This window comes from Chrysochloris asiatica, unplaced genomic scaffold (assembly GCF_000296735.1).
Source record: "Chrysochloris asiatica unplaced genomic scaffold, ChrAsi1.0 scaffold00090, whole genome shotgun sequence".
NCBI lineage: Eukaryota > Metazoa > Chordata > Mammalia > Afrosoricida > Chrysochloridae > Chrysochloris > Chrysochloris asiatica.
The window spans coordinates 3,096,016-3,112,227 of record NW_006408608.1 but is presented as its reverse complement, the minus strand read 5'-3'; the positions used below and the strand labels follow the sequence as shown (position 1 = coordinate 3,112,227).

Here is a 16,212-nt window from a genome sequence, read left to right as displayed (position 1 = left end):
TGTTATTGCTGGTGTGAGATGATATCTCATTGTTTTGATTTGCATCTCTCTAATGGAGTCCTGGTGTGGCGCTGTGGGTTAATGCGCCAGACTGCAAAGCCGTTTGAACTACAAGGTTGGCAGGTCAAGCTCACCAGCTGCTCCTTGGAAACCCTATACAGGGTCGCTATGGGTCGGAACCGACTCGATGGCACTTGACAACAACAATGGTGGCTAATGATCATGAATATTTCTTCATATGTTTGTTGGCTGCCTGAATGTCTTCTTTGGTGAAGTGTCTGTTCATGTTCTGTGCCCATTTTTAAATTGGATTACTTGTCTTTTTCTTGTAGAGGTGTTGTAGTTTCCTATAGATCTTAGCAATTAGTCCCTTGTCTAATATGTCATTGCAAAAGATTTTTTCCCATTTTATGGGCTCCCTTTTTACCCTTTTGGTGAAATCCTTGATGCACATAAGTTTCTAATTTTTAGAACGTCCCAATCGTCTCTTTTGTCTTCTTTTATTTGTATAATTTTCACAGTGTTTCATAGTCTGTGTGTTGTCCAGGATTAGAGTTCTTAAATTTGTCCCTATTTTTTCATTAATGACCTTTGTAATTCTGGGATTCACATTTAGGTCATTAATCCATGCTGAGTTGGTCTTATGAGCTTTTAAGATCCCAGATAATACTCACCGAAGTAGGATGTAGAACAATGTCTTTGTGGACTCTATGATGACACTTGGCCATGGTGTCCCCTGAGATTATGATCCTGAGCCCCCAGACCCAGCAACCCATTGTCTTGAGGTGTTTGATAACATCTGAGAAGTCTTCAGCATTTTGTCACATGTATGCTCTACTACATTCATAGTTGTGTTGGCAGGAAAGGTAAACACCTATGTACCACTCTTATTGTTGTTGTTGTTAAGTGTTGTTGAGTTGGTTCTGACCCATAGAGACCCTATATAGAGTTTCCAAGGAGCTTGAACCACCAACCTTACGGTTCAAACCGACATTGCAGTCCAGCGCTTTAACCCACAGCACCACATCCAGACTCCTAAAAGCCTACAGCACCTGGTATTCCCAGGCAGTCTCCCACCCAAGTACTAACCAGACCCCACCCTGCTTAACTTCCCAGATCAGACGAGATTGGGTGCATTCCTAATATTTAGGTTACCAGAATCATTTAATATTTTGTCCATGGAATCCTTCAATGTTGCAACCTGAGGCTTGAAATTTTTCTTTCATCATGAAAAATGCTGAGCATTTCTTCTGTTTTGGTTTTCTAACTCTAGGTCTGTGCCCATTTCATTATCTTTGTCTGGCCTTGAGATTTTCTGTTCAGCTCTTTCACTTCATTATTTCTTCCAGTAGCCTTAGCTTCTTTATACTCAAGTGAAAGTTTCAGAGTCTTTTCTGACATAAACATCGGTCTTTTTTGTTTCCTTGTCTTTTTAATGACCTCTTCTTTCTTCCTGTTCGGTGTTCTTACTGTCATCCCACAACTCATCTGGTTTTTGGTCATTCATGTCTGATGCATCAAATCTCTTCTTGAGATGATCTCTAAATTCTGGTGGGAGGTGTTCAAGGTTATATTTTGGCTCTCATGGTTTTGTTTTCATTTTCTTCAGCTTCAGCCTGAACTGAGCAATTGATGGTCTGTTCCACAGTCTTAGTTTAGCTGATAATATATGAAGCTTCTCCATCTTTGCTTCCCATAGATATAGCCAGTTTGATTCCTGTGTATTCCATCTGGTGAGGTCCAGGTCTGTAGTCCAGGTGCCTGTTATGTTGTTTGAGAAAGGCATTTTCAATGAAGAAGTCATTGGTGTTACAAAATTCTATCATGTGATCTCCAGCATTGTTTCTGTCACCAAGGCAATATTTTACAATTACTGGTTCTTCCTCTGTTTCCAACCTTTGCATTCCAACAGCCAGTAATTGTCAATACATCTTGATTGCATATTTGATCAATTTCAGATGAAAGAAGTTGGTAGAATTCTGACTTTAATGATTTATGCATAAATTTGAATAATAGTTGTATTGATTGATCTTCCTTGTAGGAATATGGGTATTATCCTATCAGACAGCATTGTAGTTCAAGATCGATCTTGAAATGCTCTTTTTGTCTATGAATGTAATGCCATTCCTCTTAAGTATGTAGTTCCTGGAATCGGAAACCTTATGATTATCTGATTCAGAATGGTCAATACCAGTCTATTTCAGCTCACTAATGCCTAGGAAGGAGCTCTGGTAGCGTAGTGCTTATGAGTTGGGCTGCTAACCTGCAAGAACTTTGATTTCTATAGTATGTCTATTCTTGATTCTTTACAGTATTATACAATATATGTCTTTTTGTGATTAACTTATTCTATTCAGCATGATGTCCTCCAGATTTATCCATGTTAAGTTTTGTGGACTCCTCATTATTCCTTATAGTTTCATAGTATCCCATCGTACCAATGTACCACAGTTAGTTTATCCAGGCATCTGTTGATGGGCACTTAAATTTTTTCTGTTGTGAATAATGCTGTAAAGAGCATAGGTGTCCATATGCCTTTTTGTGTCACTGCTCTTGAGTCTCTAGCATACATAAGTAGAAGTGGGATTGTGGATCGTTTTTATTTCCAGCTTTTGAAGAAAGCGCCATACTGTTTTCCATAGTGGCTGTACCATTTTACAACCCCACCCAAAATCCCCACAACCTTGCCAGCATTTGTTTTCGTTTTATTTACTTTTTTTCAGCATTGCTATTTTTCAGGGGTGAGATGGAATCGCGTTGAACTTTTGATTTGCATCTCTCTAACAGCTAATGATCATGAGCATCTTTGTATGTACTTTTTGGTCTCCTGATGGTCCTCTTTAGTGAAGTATCTGTTCATGTCTCTTGCCCATTAAAATATAAAAATAGGATTATTTGTTTTTGTTGCTTCTTAGCTTTTCTGTATATTTTAGAGATTCGACTTTTGTCAAATGTATATTTGCCCAAGATTTTTTCCCAGTTTATAGGTTCTCTTTTTTTCTGTCTTGGTTAAGCCTTTGGGTGAGTATTTCATCTTTAGGAGGTTCCAGTTATCTAAGAAGTCCTGGTGTGGCACTGTGGGTTAATGGACTGTAAAGTTGCTTTGAAACGTTAAGGTCGCAATTCAAGCTCACCCGATACAGGGTTGTTAACAGCAACAGTTATCTAATTTGTCTTCTGTCGTTCATGCATTTTTAGTTTTGTTTGATAGGCTAGGCTATGTATGCCAAAGATTAGGACCCCTAGTTCTGACCCTGTGTTATCTTTCAGGACCTTTATTGTTTTAACTTCAACGTTTAGGCCTTTGAGCCATTGTGGGTTCATTTGGACATTGTGTGAGGTGTGGATCCTGGTTCATTTTGCTGCATCTAGGTATCCAGGTTTTCCAGCACATTTAGTTAAAGAAACTTGTTTTCTTCCCCACTGAATGGATCTTTTGGTAAAGATCAGCTGCTGATAGATGAATGGGTTGACTTCTGGCTTCTCAGTTCTAGTCCCTTGGTCTGTCACTGTACCAGTACCAGGCTATTTTGATGACTGCCACTGTAGAGTAGTTTTGTTTGGGAAGTGTGAGGCAGCCTCTTCTCCCTCAATATTCCTTTAGCTATTCGGAGCCTCGCTTCTTTCCATATAAAGTTGAATATTAGTTTTCCTATTTAATTAGAGAATGTTTTAGGGATTGTATCATACCTATGGAATGCTTTTGGCAGTATTGACTTTTTCATGATGTGTTAAGTCTTCCAGTCCGTGACCCTGGAATGTTTTTCCATTTACATAGATCTCCTTTAATTTCTTGCAATTGTATTTGATAGTTTTCCTTGTAGATATCTTTTACGTTCCTGACTAGGACTTTTATCCTTTCTGGGGGCTATTATAAATGGCATTCTTTTCTTGGTTTCCTTTTGCAGTCTTCCTTGTGGATGTAGAAGAACCCACCTGATGTTTGTGTGGTTGGTCTTATACCTTGCCACTTTGCTGAATCTTTTTAGTGGTTTCAGTAACATTCTGTGCAGCCTTTGGGATTTTTTATTATAGGCTCATGTCACCAGTGAATAAAGATTGTTTTCTTCTTCCTTCCCAGTTTGGATACTCTTTTTATGTCCCTTTCCTGCCTTAATATTCCAGCTAGGATGTTCAGTACAATATTGAATAGAAGTGGTGGTAAAGGGAATCATCCTTGTCTGGTTCCTGTTCTGAAGGGGAGTACTTTCAATCTTTCTCCACTGAGATAGTGTTGACTGTTGACTTTGCTTATTGTTGTTGTTGTTGTGTGTTGTTGAGTGAGTTCTGACTCATACAGGGTTTCTGAGAGCAGCTGGTGGGTTTGAACTGCTCACCTTGTAGTTACCAGGCCAGTGCTTATCGTACAGCTCCACGTCAGGGTTTGTTGTTGTTGTTGTGAGGTGCCATCGAGTTGGTACCAACTTATAGCAACTCTCTGAACAACAGAAGGAAGCACTTCCCGGTCCTGTGCGTGGAACAGACCATCAATCACTCATATGCAAGTTCAGGCTGAAGCTGAAGAAAATTAAAACAAATCCACAAGAGAAAAATATGACCTTAAACATACCCCACCTAAATTTAGAGATCATCTGAAGAGCAGATTTGATGCATTAGGCATTAAAGACCGAAGGCCAGAAGAGTTGTGGGATGACATCAAGAACATCATACAGGAAGAAAGCAAAAGGTCATTAAGACTTGAAAGAAGGAAATGACCAAAGTGGATATCAGAAGAAACTCTGAAACTTTCGCTCCAGCGTAGAAATGCTAAAGCAAGTGGAAGAAATGAAACACCTGCGTAGACTCCCTGAATTATTGAGGAATTTCCCTTCTATTCCTAATTTGCTGAGAGTTTTTATCAGGAAAGCATTTTGGGTTTTATCAAATGCTTTTCTGTATTGATTGAGATGATCACATGATTCTTTTTCTTTGTTTTATTTATGTGGTGAATTACATTGATTGATTTTCTAATGTTGAACCACCTGGTATAAATCCCACATGGTCGCGATGTATTATGGTTTGTTTTGATTCACTGCTGAATTCTGTCGGCTGGAACTTTTGCATCTATATTCATGAGGGGTACTGGTCCGTAGTTCTCTTTTTTTTAGCAGTGTCTTTGTTTGGTTTTGATATCAGGGTTATGCTGGTTTCATCGAATGAATTAGGGAGACTTCCTTCTTTTGTATGTTCTGCCATAGTTTGAGTGGAACGGTTGGTGTCAGCTCTCTAAATGTTTAGAAGAATTCTCCAGTGACATTGTCTGGGACAGGGCTTTTTTTTTGGTTGGGAGTTTTTAAATGGCCTCTTCAGTTTCTCCTTTGGTTATGCATCTGTTCAGATTTTCTATCTCTCTTTGTGTTAGCAAGGTCAGCAGTTCAAATCTACCAGCTGCTCCATGGGAGAAAGATGAGGCTTTCTGCTCTATAAAGATCAACAACCTTGGAAAACCTATACAGGGTCGCTATGAATTGGAATGGACTTGATGGCACACACTCAATCACCAATCATTTCTATTAGTTTAGGTAGGTAGTGTGTTTCTAGAACTGTGTCCATTTATTCTAAGTTTCCAAACTTGTTGAAGTACAGTTTTTTGTAATATTCTGTTAGGATCCATTTTTATCTCAGTAATGTGACACATCTCATTTCTTATTTAGTTATTTGCTTCTTCTCCCTTTAGTTTTCCTTTGTCAATTGTATTGATTTTTTTCAAAGAACCAGCTCCTAGGTTATTGATTCTTTATCTATTTTCTAGTTAATTTATTTCTGCTCTGGTCTTTAGTTCAGGTTTTTTTTTTGTTTTTTTTTCTTTTTTCAGGTGTCTGTGGACTTCTTCTGAGGTTCCTTTTCTATTTGCTCGAGTTGTAGGGTTAAGCTATTGATTTTGGTCCTTCTTTTTTGGTGTGTGTGTTTATTGCTATAAATTCTCCTTTGTATACATTCTCATTTTTATTTTAACTTCTTCTATTGCCCAGTAGTTTTTTTTTAAGTGTTTATTGTGAATTGATTGATAGTTTACATGGGAGAACATCAGTTTACCCTCATTTCATTGCAATGATTACAGTCCCCTCTGTGCATCATCATCCAACAGTATTTGTTTCTATTCCCTCTGTTTTTGTTTTGTTTTGGTTTGGGAGGGGTTGTACATAAAAACACTCAGGAATATATAATCACTTAAAGAACCAAAGGGCACATTCTGCAAGCCTGCCTCCTGGCTGCCAGCACTCAGCCTTTCTCTTTCCACGAGTCTAAAGTCCTCAGCTGCTCTCTCTCTCCATGTCTCCATCTCTGCCTCCATCTCTGGTGTTTCTGCTTCTCTGGATAGGGTCCCACATTCTGCTTGTGCTCTTCTCCCTTGATGTCCTAGGGTCCTCTGTTGCTGGACTGTAAGATTAACTACTTCTCCCTTTACAGTTGTGACAGTTGCAATTAGTCATGGTAACAATTACTCACTATTGAATCATAAGAATCTTATCCCCATGTTTTCTTTTCACCAGACCCGTCTAGACAAAATGAAAACTATTCATTGGGGACTCTACCTTGCATATTCTTAAATTGAATTCTCTCTTGAAAACTTGTAAGCCAGTCACTTGGTGCCTTTGTAGCCCTCTCATTTTAGGTAGCCAATGTCTACAGTTGCCTGTCCCTATCAACCCTGTATACAGAGTGGATAGGATTGATACTTGATGTGAAGACTCTTTCCCTCTCAGTACCCAGTAGTTTTTAAGTAAGATGTGATTTATTTTCCATGTATTTAATTTTTTCCCTTGGCCTTTCTGTTACTGATTTAGTGTAGTGATTACGAGTCAGGTTGCTAACCTCAAGGTCAGCAGTTCAAAACTACCAGCCGTTCTATGGGACAAAGATGAGAATTTCTGCTCCCATAAAGATTTACAGCCTTGGAAACCCTATGCAGGGTCACTATGAGTCAGAACCAATTCCACTGCATACCACCACCATTATGGTCAGAGAAGGTACTTTGCATGATTTTGATGTTTTTGACACTATGGAGGCATGTTTTCTGGAGAATTAGCCATGTGCATTGGGGAAGAGTGTGTATTATACTGCTTTTGGGTGGTGGGTTCTGTAGACATCTGTGAGGTGAAGTTCGCTGATTGTGTTATTTAGATCTTCTGTATCTTTGTTGAGTTTCTAGCTTTTCTGACTGTCATCAGATGTGGTGTGTTCAAGTCTCCTACTATCATTGTGGGTCTGCCCATTTCTCATTTCAATTCTATTAGAGTTTGTTTTATTTGTTTTGGAGCTCTGTCATTGGTGTATAAATATTGATTTATACACGTGGTGGATTGGTTTGTAACACTGGTGGGTCTCCCTATCCGGATTATTAATGGATATTTGCAGCTGTTTCTCCTCATTTTGAGTTGTACCCCATCAGCAAATGGAGGTTCTGAAAACTTTACTCCATTCCTTGTCAACCATACTTTTGAGTAGGCAGCTCTTCCCCAGTCACATTTGAGTGCCTTCCAACCCGAAGGGCTCATCTTCCGGCACTATATCTGACAGTATTCTGGTGCTCTTCATCATGTTTCAATAGTCAATAATCTGGTACTGGCAGTATTCTATTGCTATTCATAGGTTTTTAGTCCAGCTCTCTTTCTTCCTAGTCTGTCTTCGTCTGGAAGCTCAGCTGAAACCTGTGCACCATGGGTGACCCTGCTGGTATTTAGAACACCGGTGGCATAGTTTCCAGCACCACAGAAACACGCAAGTCACCGTGGCACAACAAACTGACAAATGACTTGTGGATGCACTTATAAAAGAGAAGAAGAGATCTATTTAATGCATCTGGAGATTGGACAGCACTATGTAGATCCATTATGTAGATCTGATGCCGTGGGTTAGGTGTTCAAGGGTCTTGGTAGTTGCTTCTAGGCAAACCAGGGCCTCCACCCTTGGCAAATCAACTTGCGGTACACTGCCCCTGGCCATGGGTCAGAAGTGCTGTCCTTGAGGGGAAAGGGCAAGGGAAGTTTTCTTTCCTGGAAGTGGTGAGGGAAGGGTGTAGATAAAGGAGCATCACTCCAGCCTTTCCCTGGCTCCTGCCTCTTCTCTTGACCTGGGGGCAAAAACCTCCTCAGCTCAGACTAGAGGAGAGCCTTCAGCTGACCCTTGGCTCCACTTCTTCTACCTGTGACCTCCCTGAGCCCTGGGGCATTAGTGTCCTCAGCCTGTCCTGACAAAGCGGCACAGACTGGGTGGCTTACAGCAGCTGGAATCGATTGCCCCCCAGTTCTTGAGGCCACAAGTCCAAAATCAAAGGGTGTGTAGGAGCATGCTGTTTTGGAAAGTTCTAGGGGAAGATCCTCCCAAGCCCCTTCCATGTGTCTGGTGGCTCCTGGCACCCCTTGTTTTGTAGATGCATCACTCCTATCTCTGCCTCCATTGTCACGTGACCATCTTCCCTTCACATCTGTGTGTGGCTTCTCATCTTTTGTAAGGACCCCAGTTAGAAGCTTTCTGTTCCATCAAGATTTACAGCCTTGGAAACCCTCTGCAAGGTCTCCATGAGTCAGAACCAACTCAAGGGCACCTACTTACAGTGACCTCATGTGAACAGATAACACCTTCAAAGACCCTGTTTTCAAACAAGGTCATGTTCTCCCACTGCTGGGGTTAGGAGGTTGGGACTTCAGTGTATCTTTTTTTGTGGAGGGGAGCACAATACTTTTGTTCACATCTGGTTTCCTTCCCTTCAGTGGGGTGGATACTTTGACTCCCCTGGAAAACTGGCTGAGATCACCCAGTCTATCTCTGGCCCCCGTGGTGAGCGCCCCTAGTGGATGTGGTTCTCACGCCCACACTGCACTTGGTTTCAGTTCTCCAAGTCCATGGTGCTAGACGTGTACAGCGACTACGTGAACAACTTCACCAACGCCATGTCCATCATCAAGAAGGCCTGTCTCTCCAAGCCCGCCTTTCTCGAATTCCTCAAGGTGGGGCCTTACTGTGGTTCAGGGCATTGGCTATGGTGGTGGGGTGGGAGGGAGGGATGAGTAGGAGGTTTCTCAGGAGGGAGGGAGCACCCTAGTCCCAGTGGTAGAGGACCACATTGTTACTTTGTCTCAAATATCCATCTCATCCCATAGAAAGAAAACCATTTCCTCCTGCCCTCCTCCCCAGCCCTAGAGGAGGGTCATAAAGTCTTGAAGTATCAGTAAGGAGCTTGGGATCTTTGACCCTCTTCTGTGTGGTAGAAGGGGAATCCTGTGTGATCTTGGTAATTCCATAGGTAACCCCAGCATGTTGGGATTTACATCCCCTTGTGGTAGGGGTGCCTCATGTGTAGCTCAGGTACTTGCTGGACTTGTTTGTTTCCCTCATCTGTAAAAGAATGAGGGACATTCCTCAAAGAAGAGTCCCCCATAAGCAAGAGCTAGTGGCCTTCTGTTTAGCTCTCTGCCCAGGCTGCCCCTGTTCAGGGGGCAGACCACCCAGCAGGAAGTGCAGGGTGGTCTGGGAGCCAGAAGAGCACAGCACACCCTGGGTCCTCATATAGAAGAGGACGCAGAAACTGGAGGGGCTTTCTCAAGTGGTTGTCACCTGACATGGCCCTGGGGTACAGGGGCCATGAGGGGCACAGGGCAGGTCTGGTTACATTCTGGGAGCCCTGGATAACTGGCGGCAAGTGTCAGGAGAGAAGGCTGAAAGGTTGGGGTGGTTCTGTACCTCTAGATGCAAGAGCTCAGATGCAATAATGAAGCAGTGGGGCGCCATGGAGGAGTTTAAAGTTGGGACTGAGGGAAATAGAGGGGTCGCAGGGGAGGCTGAGACCCAGGTACAGGTCTGTGGGTGCAGTGGTGGGAGCAGATGAGAGAGACAGGGTGGTGAGAAAGCCCTGCCCCCATGTCGCCCATTCCCCATCCCCCCCTTCAAACTCTCCCCCATCCCTCCCATCCCAGGCTCATCTGCTTTCCTTCAGGGAAGGGAATGGTTATTCTGGCTACTTTTAGAAGTTGACCTTTTGAATAAATTGCTAAATTTCCTAATTAAGCCTGAGGTCATAAACCTTACATTGATGGCCCTCGAGGGTGAGAGGACTGTGATGGAAACTTGGTACTGGGAGTGACCCCTGGCAGCAGATCCTGGGACCCCTCTTCTCTCACGCAGGTCAGCTGACTGAGCAGGGCCCTGGGGGCTGGTGCTGAGAGGACCTCAGGACAGCAGCTCTACTGCATGGACCCCAGACCCTGGGCCCTCCTTATAGAGCAGGGGTTGTTGTTAAGTGCCGTCGAGTTGGTTCCGACCCATAGTGACCCTGTATAGGGTTTCCAAGGAGCAACTGGTGAGCTTGAACCACCAACCGTGCTGCTCAAATGGCTTCGCAGTCCATCGCATTAGCCCACAGGGACCTTTTTTCTTCCAAAATTTATAACATTATTCACAGTCCATACAAAATCATCAACGTAACCGGCTCCATTTGGTCAAACATTTAATTAACTCACTTCTACTGAGATGGCTGGAACTGCGGTTACCTGGACAGGGTCCAATAAGGCCTGGAGGGGAGGGGGCTGGACACCCCCTCCCCCTGCTATAGAGGGTAAGAGAATGAGACCTTGGCTCCAACAAAGAGTACCCGGATGGTGCAAGTGGTTAAGCACTTGATTACTAGCCAAAAGGTTGGTGGTTCAAACCTACCCAGAGGCATCTTGGAATACAGACTTGATCTGTTTCAGAAAGGCCACAGCTTGCCCTCCACTCATGGAATTGTCATGTGATAGAGTTAACGGGACAGCAACAGGCTTTTGTCTCCAACAGAGGCGGCAGATTTGCAGCCCAGACCGGGTCACCCTCTACGGACTGATGGTAAAGCCCATCCAGCGGTTCCCGCAGTTCATCCTCCTGCTCCAGGTACCGCCCGATGTTCCCAAAACCACAGGGTGCAGCGTGGGCTGGTGGGTCGACACATGAGTGGGAGGCAGGGTTCCCCATGCTGTGCCTTATCTTACCTGACCAACCAGTGGAACCTTCTCACCCTCGTATACCGCCCAAATGTGTGGAGCCCTCAGTGACTGGTGGTGGCCGGGGCATGGGTTGTGGGAAGGGAGGAGAAGGCCGGCAGGACCCTGGCCCCATGGAGCTCCTGGCAGGTAAATGTTCTCACCATGACCAGTTCTAAGGAGCCCTGTCGTGTAGTAGCTTATGCAGGGTCAGCAGTTTGACTCCAACAGCTGCTCTGAAAGGGAAAGCTGAGGCTTTCCTGCTCCGGTAAAGATTTACAGTCTTGGGAACCCTAGGGAGCAGTTCCATTTTGTCCTCTTGGCTCACTGTGAGTCAGAACCGACTGCATGGCAGTGGGTTGTTTTTTTGGTTTCGGCTAGGTTGAATTCAGTTCCAGAATGGAGTCAGGGTGTGCGTTCACCCCTGCAGCCCTGAGAGCTGCATACCATCTTTGGTAGCTGCAAGTCTTCAGGGGAAGGGGGACTTCCCACTGTGGAGCTAGATGGGGTGGTTGTCAGACCCGGGGTCCATTCTCAGAGCTGCCAGGCGTCGGGGTGGACTCTGATCCCAGCACATCTTTCAGCTCACGGATGGAGCCATGCTTTTGTCTTATTTTTTCATTCACTTCTTCTGTCTTTCCAAGGAGATCTGGTGGCATAGTGGGTTACATGTTGGGCTGCTAAACTGCAAGGTCAGCAGTTCAAATCCACTAGCTGATTTGTGGGAGAAAGGTGAGGCTTTCTGCTCCTGCAAAGATTTACTGCCTCAAAAACCCTGTGAGTCACTGTAAGTTGGAACTGACTCCTTGGCATACAACCAGCTCCCTCAGCAGCCCCTCTGTCCTGGCCCTCTGGTCTCCTGGAGGTTCCTGAATTCTGGCTCTCTCTGGGTCCTGGCAGGACATGCTGAAAAACACCCCCAGGGGGCACGCCGACAGGCTCTCCCTGCAATTGGCCCTCACGGAGCTGGAGACACTGGCTGAGAAGCTGAATGAGCAGAAACGACTGGCAGACCAGGTGGCTGAGATCCAGCAGCTGACCAAGAGTGACCGTAGCAGCCTCAACAAGGTGAGCACCACCCCCTCCACCTGCCAGCCCTCACCTGCTCTGCAGCCTTCCACACCTGTCAGGCCTGCAGCCCACCTCACGGCCACCACTAGGTGGCAGTGTTCTCTGATCCAGGGAAGTCCTACTCTGGTCTTACTGGGCGTGGTGCTGCAGTGTCAGCACTGGACTGGGAACCAACCACAAGGTCGACAGTTCAAACACACCAGACGCTCCTCAAAAACCCTATACAGGGTCACTATGAGTTGGAACCGACTTGACGGTACCTAACAACAAGGAGCTCTGGTACCATAGTGGTTACGAATCAGGCTGCAAACTGCAAGGTCAGTAGTTAGAAACTACCAGCTGCTTCGTGGGAGAAAGATGAGGCTTTCTGCTCCCGTAAAGATTTACAGCCATGGAAACCCTATATAGGGTTGCTATGGGTCGGAACCGACTCGACGGCACTTAACAACAACACCACCACAACAGACCTTAATTTGAGGATTTGTTCTAGACTGGACTTCCTATTCACTGCTGTTGTGGAGAATAAAAGCTGATCTAGCCGATTTGGTTCATCAGCGTGATCTCTCTGTGTGGCCTCAGAGAATTTACCCAACCTCTCTGAACCCCATTTTCTTCCTCAGAAATGGGCTTTTCCACTTTATTTACTTATTTTTTTTAAATTTATACATACAACAAAACATTTGCCATTTCTACCATTTTTATAGTAGAATCCAGCCACACCACGTCCATTCCAAATGTCACAAAACCATTGCCACTATCCGCTTCCAAATAATATCCCTCTCTTGTTTTTTTTGTACTTCTTTTGTGGAAAAGTTTCCAATGGTTTGTCCTGATGAGAAAATACACAGTGTTTCCCTCCCAGCACATAGATAAAAGTACAAAGCAAAAAACCAGACATACATATGAAAGAATTCAACGTATTTTCTCCTTTTAACTGCCTTCCTGGTTACCCAAGTTTGCATGGGTCTGCACTCTGTTGCTGTTGTTGTTAAGCGCTGTTGAGTCAGTTCCAACTCACACCAACCCCGTACAAGGTTTCCAAGGAACGGCTGACGAGTTTGAACCGCCGACCTTGCAGTCCAGTGCTTTATCCCACAGCACCATACCAGGACTCCACCCTAGCCAGTAAATAATTCTTCCTTCCCTTCCACCCTGGTAACCATCCTAGAATGTTTACTATATAATGAAAACCTTTTCTTGACTTTTTTGCAATAGTGGTCTCATATCTGTCCCTTTGTTATTGTTAGTGCCATCCAGTCGGTTCTGACTCATAGTGACCCTGTATAGGGTTTTCAAGGAGAGGCTGGTGAGTTTGAACTGCCGTCCTTGTGATTCAAACTGACCTTGCGGTCCAGCGCTTTATCCCACATCTTCCAGGCTCCTCCATGTTTCAAAACAGTGGTGTTTTGTAGTCTTTGAAACAAGCAGATTTTAATAGTGTCTGATCCCTAGGGCTGCTAAGAGGCAAATTGGAGACCCCAGAAAGCTGCATTCTGAGCAGCCTCAACACCTAGTGTTTGACATTATTATTTTTGATTGTTTGTTTTTAAAAGTTACTATTTTTAAAGAAGGAGAAAGGCAAAAGTTCATGTCATGTCTTGGAGTTGCCACTTAGGAACATTCTAGTAAAACAAAAACCAAAAAACTTGTAAATGAGTGTAGGAAATCCAGTTTTTAAAAACACAACACTCATACAAAAAAAATAAAAACAACCCCACCCCACCCCCCAAAAAAATAACCAAACCCCTCATAGCATCAACTCTTAGTTAAATTCAGCGCTGCAAGCCCAGTAGTGCAGGACCTGCCTCGCCCCAGCTGCCCTCAGATCTGGGTGGTCCACGCTGAGGCTCCACCTGCCTTCACTCCTGGAGGGCAGAGGTTGACCCGATGGTTCAGACTGAGGCACTCTGGAGCAAACGTGGGCTGTTATCCCGAGAAGGGATGATCTTAGAGTGTGGTAGACGTATGTTTAACTCTTCCTAGGGAAACATATGGAATGTAGAAGTCAGACCAGTGCCTGGCAGCTCCTGGGAGGGACAGGAAGGACCGCCAGCCCTTTCCGCACGGAGCGCTCTTTCAGTAACCTACACTGCCCCTTGCGTCCGCACAGCAGTCTGTGAAGCAGGGAGGGGACCAGATAAGCTTTAGGCTCTCTTGCAGTTCTGAGCTTCAGGACTCCTGCATCTTAGAACTGTCCCCTTCAGGCCGAATCCATGCCACAGATGTGCCTCGGGTCCCACACGGTGCACTTACTGAAGTGGAATTGTTGCCACCATTGATAAAATGGGATGATGCCCATAACGTTCAGAATTCTGGATCTCAGTGAAGAGTTAGGAGAGCTGATCGCACTGACCCCAGCTTCCACGTGGTAACGGTCAGCTGCAGAGAGACTCTTCACCTCACCACGGTCCCCCATGCCACTTGACCCGCTCTCCAAGGATACAGCTGTCCCCATTCAGGACCCTTCAGGTGGCTGTGAGGGCCAGGGTGATGCCTTTGATAGCTCCACAAGAGCCTTCTGTTCTGGGATACCTCTTGAGAAGAACCAGCCCAACCGTGGTCCCCTGTGCTGGTGCTTAGTGGTCTTTGCAGTTGGGGAGCTGCTCCTTCTGTCCCCGCTGTGTTCCTTTTTCTGTTACCAAGAGGATTTCTCTCGCTCAGATTGATGCCTTGGTGGGGAGAGACGAGGTCCTCGAGCCACGGTTGTTCTGATTCTAGAAAGCTGGCTTGCTCTCTTATTCTGTTCCTCATGGGAACTCGGGCACTGGTCAGTACAGTGGCCACTAGGTCCGTGTCAGGGAGACCAGAGTTTAGACAAAGGAGCTCGACTCGTTGAGCCTCAGTTTCTCTATCTGTTCAATGGGGATGGGTGGGTGTTGGATATGTGTTATGTGTTGCTGTGTGTGGTGGCGGCGGCAGCTTTATCCTCTGCTTCACTTCCGGGCTGTGCTTGGATGGTCTCAGCCAGTTTTGAGACAGTCCAATGATTTCCCTCTAGCCATCACCCCGGGAGCACCCCGGGAGAAGCGGAAACGAAACTGGGTGTAGGCAGAAAAGGAACCTTGCTAGCTCTTTCAAAATGTGCCTCCTCCCAACCCTCCAGAGTAGTGTTTGTGAAACATCCGGTCTTCTTTTTCCTGCCTAAGTCTTCTTTGGAGCTGGCTCAGCACCCATGTAGCAGTAGCCAGGGGACCCTGAGCCATCCAGTCACATCCAGCCAGGGAGTAAGAGTCACTGACGGTGCACAGTACTGGGGCCGGGGTCCTGGGGCTGGCTCCATCCACATGGTCACACGACTGGAGGTGGGAGGGAAACAAAGCATTTTCCTTGGTTCCCTCACCTGGGAAATAGGGACAGGTGGGCTCCTGGGCTGCTGAGCTGCTTGAAGGCCATGTGAAGTACAGGGGGCACTAGGACCCTTCAGACTTTGGATTGTGTATTGACTTGAGAGATGCTGCTCTTTGGTGGGGAAGGGATAAGGATCACTACCTTCCTAGTCATGGAAATGGATTTTCTGGGAGTGGATTTCACTGAATCCCCATCAAAAAGAACCCCTTCAGAAATTAAGGTGCTTTCCCAGTGGGTTGGTCCCTGCCTGGGTGAGTGAGCCCAATGTTAGGAAGGGTCCCAGGTGTTCAGGCTAAGATCACAGCTGCCTGGCCGGCCAACAGATTCCTTCCGAGGGGCAGTAGACAGGTCAGGGCGCAGGAGCCGAGTGAAGATGGCCCATGGACAGCAGCAGCAGTGACAGTGGCTCCCTGCAGACTGTCCACTGTGTGTCACCCACGGGGCTGACACCACAGGGCTGTCACCTGCACATTCTATGGGGTCCTGTACTCAGGAGACCTGAATGCTCTGCCGTCGCCATCTTGAACTTCTTAATGACTGTAGTCAGTGCTGGCCAGGCGTTACCTCGTGGGACCTGAGGGGTGGGGGCACAGCCCCCACTCGAGGGCTCGGGAAACTGGGGCTCAGAGAGCTGAAGGGCTTCCCAGCAGCACGTTCCGAGCACGTCTCGCTGATGCCAGGACATGGATCGGTGGTGGTACTGGCTGGCCAGGGGCAGGCAGCAGGTTCACCCGGGAAGGGGTGCTGGCTGCCGATGTTGGCTTTCAGCAGCGTGGATGGGGGGTGGTCAGGGTGGCTGCTGGTCTTGCATCCTGTCACCCAGTGATACAGGAAGTGG

At 45.8% G+C, this 16,212-nt stretch overlaps 1 protein-coding gene across 1 annotated transcript in view; it reads left to right on the top strand.

Annotated features, from left to right (window-relative positions):
• The window catches only part of ARHGEF10L (Rho guanine nucleotide exchange factor (GEF) 10-like), a 135,757-nt gene that overhangs the window by 48,172 nt on the left and 71,373 nt on the right, over positions 1 to 16,212 (top strand). Inside the window, exons 11-13 of the mRNA XM_006866407.1 lie at positions 8,835 to 8,951; positions 10,774 to 10,866; positions 11,856 to 12,023. Of these exons, the coding sequence (XP_006866469.1) occupies positions 8,835 to 8,951; positions 10,774 to 10,866; positions 11,856 to 12,023 (378 nt within the window). The remainder of the gene's footprint in view (positions 1 to 8,834; positions 8,952 to 10,773; positions 10,867 to 11,855; positions 12,024 to 16,212) is intronic.